This window comes from Polistes canadensis, unplaced genomic scaffold (genome assembly GCF_001313835.1).
Source record: "Polistes canadensis isolate GaletaPanama2010 unplaced genomic scaffold, ASM131383v1 scaffold_28, whole genome shotgun sequence".
In the NCBI taxonomy this organism is placed as follows: Eukaryota; Metazoa; Arthropoda; class Insecta; order Hymenoptera; family Vespidae; genus Polistes; species Polistes canadensis.
The window spans coordinates 1,077,122-1,086,216 of record NW_014569575.1 but is presented as its reverse complement, the minus strand read 5'-3'; the positions used below and the strand labels follow the sequence as shown (position 1 = coordinate 1,086,216).

At 38.6% G+C, this 9,095-nt stretch overlaps 1 protein-coding gene across 1 annotated transcript in view; it reads right to left on the bottom strand.

Annotated features, from left to right (window-relative positions):
• Positions 1-9,095, bottom strand: part of LOC106783978 (serine/threonine-protein kinase minibrain) — a 56,967-nt gene that overhangs the window by 16,093 nt on the left and 31,779 nt on the right. The window contains exon 3 of the mRNA XM_014743016.1: positions 8,362-8,612. Within this exon, the coding sequence (XP_014598502.1) occupies positions 8,362-8,612 (251 nt within the window). The remainder of the gene's footprint in view (positions 1-8,361; positions 8,613-9,095) is intronic.

Sequence of the window (9,095 nt, the reverse complement as noted above, 5' to 3'; positions counted from 1 at the left end):
CTCTTATATTCGCGATTTATCGATTCTCCTCCTCCTCCTCCACCCCTTGGCTTCGATTTCTAACCCCTCCCCCTCCCTCCTCTCCACCCCCCGAAACGCTTTAGCCCTCTCTCAATCCCATCTACTACACCATTATGGAACACTAGAGAACGGGCCGAACCCCCCCTCCCACTTCGCCCCGACCATTAACGAATCCTTTCTCTATATCTTATGATATTAGACAAATCAATGATTGGGTACTTTCGTTCGCTCAATGGATTTTCCAAGGAAATTTAACATTGTCCGAATACGAGGGGGAGTTTTGGTTGCGAATTCGAAAACGTGTTTTTCCCCTTACTTCGAAGAAAGCACCGCGAAGATGATGGTGGTGGTGATGGTGATGATGATGGTGGTAGGTATCTTTGTATGCTGCTGCTATTGAGTAGTAGTACGTACTTTACTATAGCGTATATAACCGGCTTTTGATATTTTTTTTGGTCTTTCTTGTTCCCTTAGGTCTCAAGGTAACTACTACACCGTTGTCTTGCGCGCTACGTTACTTTTGTAATTTTGCTTTCGAATCAAGATTCTTCCATAGTACGCGACCAGTTTTTCTCCAACTGTTGCCTACGACGATGTTTACCGTGGCAAAATATGCAAGTTGTTTTAGAGGAATAAAAGAAAATTTTCGCGCAATGCATTCAACGCGACCATCTTGAAATTCTTCGAAGGAGGGCAGGAGGAAGGGGGAAGAGGTAGGGTACGAAGAGAAAAGAAAAAAGAAATCGGAACGGGGCACCAGTGACTAATAATCCGTGACTGCAATGGTGGAACCGTTTCTGAGTCACTGAGTTCGAGCAACGGTCAACGGAAAGTTTTGGCATGACCAGCCAGAGGAGACAGAGCCGTACATTCGCAGACACACACACATTCACGACATGCACACGCATCGTATTTCTCTTCTTCTTCTTCTTCTTCTATGTGTTTGTCCAAGAGAGAAAAGAGACTCACTAATCGAGAATGCACGAAGAGGAGAACGAACAAATGGAAGAAGAGATTCGTTCATTCGAGACGAGACGAGAAGAGATTGAGAAGTGAGATTCTTAAATGGTTGTCTAATTTTTTTAATTCGAAATAGCATTCGCCGTGCAGGAGATTTCTCAAAATGGCGGCTGGAAAATATTACGAACGCGTGACTAGGAGGAACACGTGGGTAAATAAAGGGAACGAACAGCTGTTTGAGGGGAAACTCGTGCTGGTTTTTTAAATTTGTCCCTAAGTATTGTTTGTTTCTCTCTTTCTCTCTCTCTCTCTCTCTTTATCTTTTTCTTTCTTTTCTTCTTCCTTTTTAGAGACGAACCACGAAAAGGTGTAAACGTAAATCGGCCGATTATTTTTCAATTGCTTTAATTTTTTTTATAGGTACCATTACCATCTTCAAAGTCATATTTACGTAAAGAATTTTTCTTCTACTTTCTTTGAGTTCTCCGTTCTAACACTTTTAGCCCAATTCTTTCGTTCATCGATTGATTTTCGAGGATCCACGAATGAGACTCTCGATCGAAGATTTCAAGGACGGAAAAAGGTCTCCTTCCTCTCTTCTTCTTTCGAGGATAGAAAAAGGGAGTATAGTAAAGTAACGGCCGTCTTTGAAACGAAAGTCATTTTTCCATCTCCTTCTATCTTTTGTTCCTTCAAAAACCATCGAATTTTGTTCTGACTGGTGGTAAGTATATATAATCTTGTTTGCCATATTACAAAACGAAAAGATCGAGTTTTAGAGTTCCGTCTAATCTTTATGACGTTGCTAGAGGTTAACTCAAAGAAAAAAGAAAAGAAAAAGAAAAGAAAAAAAGTATTGCGTCAAACTTGAAGTATAAGAAAAAAGTATATATCAAAAGAAAATGAGGAAAAAGGATGGAAACGGCAGAAGAAAAGAGAAAAAAAAGAAAGATCCGTTAAGTCGACACGAGTAATTTTATAGTACTTGACTTGTGCAACGCATCCTCGCATAATCATACCATTTATCGGATAAAACAACAGCAGACCAATTCTACACCTGATTTAATCTAACGCGCCTACTATTTAAGTTTTTGCATTCCAAGAGTGTGAAACAGATAATAAGATACGTGTTTAGACGTTTTACTTCGTTACTTAACGGTATTTGAGTACGTGAGATTGTGAATTTGCCGATGCTAAAGGAATCGATGAAGAGAGCTCTATCTTTCAACGAGAAGGCAAAGTTTAAGTTACCTTCCTAACTTCTTCCTTCTACCATGGAGAAGGCCTTGAAGGATCTTTCTCGCTTGGTTCTCTCGTGGCAACGATAACTATATATATATATATTCAAGGATCTTAAACATCCGAAAAGAAAAGCAAAAGAGTAGACCGAGATTAGAGAAGACCGCTTCTTCTATATGTCTATAGGAAAGAATTAACCGGTCTTTCTATCGAGCTCCAATCTCCTCCTAATAAAAGTTCCAATAGGAAAGAACAATTTTGTTCTCTTTCTCTCTCTCTTTGTCTCTCTTTTTTTCTCTCTTGTTGAAAGAGATATCTAATCGAAAATAAAAATAAAACAATAATTAAAATAAAGTTAGATTTAGAAAAGATTCTCGTGTGTCCCTGGTCGAATTAGTTTACTATAGCAAGTAACACTTATACGTGACCTTATAAAAGACGAAAAGGTTTTCTTCTTCTCTTCCGATGATCGATGGATCACGAGTTAAAAGAGTCGTATACGTAAGCTCGTAAAATTTACTCCTACCTCCCTTTCCCACATCCCTCTCCTCTCTTTTCCACCATTCGGATGCATGGACATCCCTCTTGCTACGTAGCTTGTACACGAAGGGATGAGCAAAAGCGAGTGGCTGGCATTTGGGTCGTCTTTAATTATTCGCGAAGCTATTCTGACTTTTGACGAGCGCTCCGGGCGATGGGATTCGATTCCTCGTTTGCTTCTTACCCCCCCTAACCCCACCCCTACCCGTCTTTTACTTGTCCAAACTAAACCTTCGACTAGTACACTCCCTTCTTGTCCTTTCTTCGATATACCGTATAGATATATTATGTATGTACTTAAACGAACGAACAAACGAACGAACAAACGAACGAATTCGATTCGATTCGATTCGATTCGAAATCCAAATTTCAGCTAAAAAAATTTGAATAATACTGAATTCGATTAAAAGATGAAATATTTATTATAGATGTTTTCAAGATATTAGGAAAAAAGGAAGATTTCTTCATCTCTCCACAGAGAGAAAAAAACGTAAACCTTCCGATCAGTGATTAGTAGCATAAGTTCATCTCGTTTCGATAATCTTTAAAACGAATAGTTTCATTTATATCTTTTATTTCGTATTATATATTCTCCTTTTGTTCTATATTCCTTATTTTTCTCCTGTTATTCTTTATTAGCTCATTCTTTCTCTCTCTCTCTCTCTTTCTCTCTCTGTATCTTACAAACTCGAGGTAGAGAAAACACGTCAGGATTGCATAGAAAAAAGCGAGAGACAGTTTTCTCTCGTATATATGCTAAGTGTTCCAAAGCTCTTGTTCATTGTTTTCGCGTGTCGAGACTTTGTGGATTGATTTTATTGCTTTTCTCTTTCTCCCACATCTCTCCCCCTCTCACTCCTTTTCTCTCTCTCTCTCTCTTTCGATTTCTACAATTTCTACTATAAGCATTCTATTAATACCTATACTCTTCGCGTTCTTGAATTATCGATATAAGAATAAAAAAGAAAAGAAAAGAAAAGGAAAGAGAAAAATGTTTGTAAAAATAAAACGACAAAGAGAATCGGTCAGGAGTATTCTAGGACAACGACTAGCGAACGAAGAAACCCGAAGCTGTAAGACGATGATTACAGGAACAACATGCAATGCCGTTCCACCAAAGCTTCTTTCTTTCTTTCTTTCTTTTCGATGCACCGTCCGTTAGGCGGCGATCAGGTTTTCTTTCCCTCTTACCCTTTCTCTCTCTCTCTCTCTCTCTCTCTCTCTCTCCGTCCGGCTTACTAATCACGGATACATTCGCGTTATTTATATCGCCGTCCGTTTTATCGATATCCTTGTGCTTTTGTGCCGTCGCGGTAACGGCACCGGAGCGGAACGCGAGACAGCTGGAGAATACGATCGAACTTTTCTCTCTTCTCTCTCTCTTTCTCTCTATTCCTCTCCTCTACTTCACTCCTTTTCTAGCTATCTCACTCCACGAATTTTATTTTCGAAAGCACGCGATTCCCTTCTCTCCTATTTAACGCGGCTCTTTCTCCCCCAAACCCACTACTTTCCCCTCTCCTTTAAAATTCGCCCTTTCGAACGTATGATTTATGTAAATTGCATCTAATTAATCGTAAACTAAAGAGTAAGAAAGAGAAACAACGAGAGAAACAAACAAAGAGAGAAAGAGAGAGAGAAAATTCGTTGAAAGTTAGAAAATCTCGGAAAACTCAGTGGAAGGATAGCTCGAAACTTTTCTTAACCCATTTACGCTTACTGGGTCATAAATGATCTTCTTCTTCCTTTTTTCTTCTTCCCCATGTATCTCAACTCTCTCTCTTCTGTATGATCAATCATTTTTTCACAAAAAAAAAAAAAAAAAACGTGTAAATAATAAATACTCAAACATAAATTATAAACGTTTTGTGAAATTCTCATCCGTCGATTCATTTATATCTCGTCGTTTGCATTGTTTTCATTTCTCTTAATTCGTTAAAAAGAAAGAAAAGAAAAGAAAAAAAAAAGTATCTCCTTTCGAAAAGGTATAGTTAAGTATTACTTCGGAAGAGTTCGAAGTAGTCAAGGCAGTCTCGGACACGGTTGCCACCTAAGCGCATAGTTAGCCGAGCTGCATCTCCAACGGATATGCAGAATTCCCGAGACCTCTCTCCACCCACCCCCCTCGTCCCCCACCACCACCCGTACCCCTTAGCACGCCGTTCCCGGTCGGTCTCTACCGTTGCATAGGAATGTACCAATGGAGCAGCTACGAGAGCTTCAACACCCTCTCCTCCTCTTCCTCCTCCTCTTCCTCTTCTTTTTCTTACTTGTTGTTGTTCTTCTTCTTCTTTCTTCCTCCTCCTCCTCCCCCTCTTCATCCATGTCGTCGTCGTCGTCGTCGTCCTCCTTTCTTTTTCTTTTCTCTCGTGCCACCGGTTACTACGGTGCACACTCCAGCAGAAGTGTTAATGCCGTCTCTCGAACGTATGGTTCGGCTTCGGTTGCCAAGCGAATCCGCTGTCACTGGGATTTCGAAAGGCACGTAAGACGTTACCTTTTCCTTATATGCTCGTAGCCTTTACTTTACAACGCGACCCACGTGAAAAGAGTTACTTCGTACGATAATACGAAAAGATTTAAACTTGTTGCTATTGCTGTTGTTGTTGTTGTTGTTGTTTTTGTTGGAAGAAATATAAGAAAAAAAGAAAGAAATAAAAGGATCGTCAGAATTCGATGATAAATAAATTCACCTTGGTATTGCGTTGTTGAATATTTTCTTTAATAAATTTTCACACGTTTCTTTATGATGATAAGAAATTTTTAAAGGAGGAAAGAGGAGGAGGAGGAGGAGGAGGAGGAGATACGACGATAAATCATTGATCGAGAGCTCAAGATAAAAGTTCCAGATGGATGTAGGAGAGGAGTAGTAATACTCGTCCCGCGTGCTTCGACCATGAGCTCAACAGCTGTTTATATATCATAAGGCAATATCACTATCTTTATCTTTGTCTACTTTTTTTTTTGTTTCCTCATGAAAGAAACCCACGTATACTCTGATTCTCTCTCTCTCTCTCTATCTCTCTCTTTTTAAATAATTTCGTATTTTTTGATTTCTTTTCTTCTTTTCTTTTTTACGATTCTCCTGATAGTATAACAACAACAGCCCTTTTCTCTTTCGCAAACTTGTACTTCTTTTCCCTCTTTATCTAATTTGCGTGGGTGAAATTGTTTTATTGGCTATTAAATTAGTTGTTGTCATGACATTTTTCTCGTTCGATTACAATTTTTATTGCATTTTATATCGTGCCACAACGACGTTAGTGGTATTGTCTGCGTCACTAGAAAACATGACGTCATTAAACTGCAACCCCCCTTCCCCCCACACACAACAAATAAGAAGCAACAGGATGATGATGATGACGATGATGATCGAAAGGTTAATATGTGCGTCATTGTTTTAAATTTGCTGCGCGTTTCACCGTGTACAATTTCTTGATCCTACGTCGATATATTAGCAGTTAAAGAATGTATGTAATGAAGAAAATGTGCAATGTCAAGGTAACACCACCACCACAACCACCGATACATACATCTTCTTCTTTTACGAACCACGCTATTACGATCATTGTCCCTACGAACACACTTCTTTAACGGGAAAAGAAAGCATATGAATGGATGAGCGCGCATACTCTTCTATCGATCGACTAAAGAATAATAATAAGAAAAGGATAGATAGATAGATAGATAGATAGATAGATAGATAGATAGATAGATAGATAGATAGATAGAAAAAAAAAATATAAGAAAAAGAAGAAGAAGAAGAATGAAAATGCTGGATAGCACATTTTTCAAAACGTATATTCACATCCGTGAGAAAAGTTAGTGCTCAGCGTAAAAGAAGTATCTCTTCTTCTTCTTCTTATTCTAAGGGGGGAATTCGTTGATGCTAATAATCCCAAGTAACTATAGATACATATATATATATATATACATGCATATATAAAGTAAGAAAGAGAAAAAAGAAAAAAAGAAAAGGTGAAGAAATCGGGTGGCAAATAAGCGCGAGCTCGTCAGTCAGTCTCGTTGATGCTTATTCCACCATCGGCGTTATTAATAGTTCAATTCGGACCCTCCTCCTCTTCCTCCTCCTTTACTACGTTCCTCGACGCGACTTATTCTCTTTTTTTCCTTTCTTTCATTCTTTTTCTTTTTCTATCTCTTTCTCTTTCTCTCTCTCTCTCTCTCTCTCTCTCTCTCTCTCTCCGTTTTTTATTGTGAATGGGACCGTAACGAGTCGTCCACCTTCGACCAATTTTTCACGAGCTTCTTCTTCTCATCCAGTTTCCCCTCCCCCTCCCCACCCTTATCCTCCTGTTCGTCCTTTCGTTCGAGCCTCTAACGAGCTTGGCGAGTCTTTTCCAATTTTTATCGAAGAAAAGCTTTAAGAGTCGTATTTCGCGGAAGACGAGCATAATCTCTTACAGGTTCCCTACTCCTACTACTACTACTACTACTAGTACTATTATTACTACTACTACTATAACTCATCCTATCGACTTTCTCGTATCGAATTCGACGAAACGACGCATATGTTTTACGACTATGACTATGACGACACGACAATTATCAACTGGCGAGTATTCAGTAGCTTTATCGATAAGAATTATGCATAATTTTTCTTTATCGTGCAGGTGACCGGATATTACATGATTGTTGGTTTCTAGATTTATATTTCATAGGCGTAATAGTACAATTTGGAAAGTAAATAAAAAAATTGATTCGAGAGAAGAGAATAGATAAGAATGAAAATTAAGAAATAATACGAATTTCAATTTCATTCGGAATAACAGATCAAATATCAAAATCGATTTAAAAATTATAAGTTGTACTCCTTCCTCATTCCCCCACCCTTCTCTTTATCTATGTACTATTGGCAAGTCTCGCATTTCCATAATGACGCTCGTCGATTCCACGAGACCCGAACGTCACACGTTTAACTTCTTATATTTCGATACGGTCCGAAGAGAGAGTTTCGGAACGATTACGGACGCGTAGGAGTGTCCTATGAACAGATCTCGTGTTTCACGTAGGTGGGCTTAAAACCTTCCCTTCCCTTCCTCTCCCCTCCCTACCCCACCCCCGAAGAGAAGGGGTTTTCGTTCCAAACGTTTCGCGGAGCAATATCCTACGAACGAAAGGATATCCGTAATTCTTTTCCCGACGAAAACTTACTCTTTCCCTCTCGTTGTCCTCATATGAAGAGAGAGAGAGAGAGAGAGAAAAAGAGAATGATACTTTACTGAGAAGATTATTACAAGGCTTACAAGATAGGACATACCAAACTAGCAGTTTATTTCTAACAAGAAGAAAAATAATAATAATAATAATGTTCTAGTAGTATATATAATTTATTTCCTTCCCCTTTCCCACTACTACCCCTTTCAAAAAGAAAAAAATAGCTCCTTAAGTGACTCTTTCATAAATTTACAAATGTCAAGATAGACAAATAATATTTTACGATGGTTTTTTATGTCTTATTTATTATTTTTCACGTGTTCCTTTTTTTCTCTCTCTCGAATATATCCGAGAAACGTATTATTCGTGGTTTATTTATATTACGATTAAATAATAAGACAAATGTTCAAATGTCATTTTTACCTCGTTGATGTGCTTGTAGGTTTTGATAAGATCGACACTGAGTTTCCTTAGGGGTGCCGTCGCTGGATCGCGGAATCTGTGGGGTATCCTGGCCTGCATGGCGTGGATGTCCGTGGCTGTCTCCTGCTGAACCCCACCGGCACCCCCACCACCTCCGCCACCACCCCCGCCGCATACCGTCGGGGGCATGGGCTCCTCGGCGACCAATCGCCCGTACAAGGGCGCCCCTCCGGTCCCCGTCCGACCGCTCACTGAAATCATACACATAAGACGAAGATAGATCAAACATCGATCGATAAATAGTTGATGATAGTTGTTGTTGATGTTGTTGCACAACGATCATTATCTCGTTAACATTTTTATTCTTTTTTTTTTTTTTATATTGTTTTTTTCTTTACTTTCCTTTATCATTTTGTTTCGCAATATCGTCGAAGAGTACATTTTTACGTAACGAGCAAAAATATTAATGCATTTAAATAATAATAATAATAATAATAATAATAATAATAATAATAATAATGAAAAAGAAAAAAAGAAATATAAAACTGTACATATCAATTTTTCGTTCTTATTTATTCCAAGAATAACTGATTTTCCATGAACGCAATATAACGTCACCGTGTACACACAATGATCTTGACTCGGGTAAAAAAAAAATGAGACATGCGTGGATAACAGAGATAACGATTATAAGTTGGCTTCTCTGAAAAGCAATTGAAAGAATCGAGCCAGGA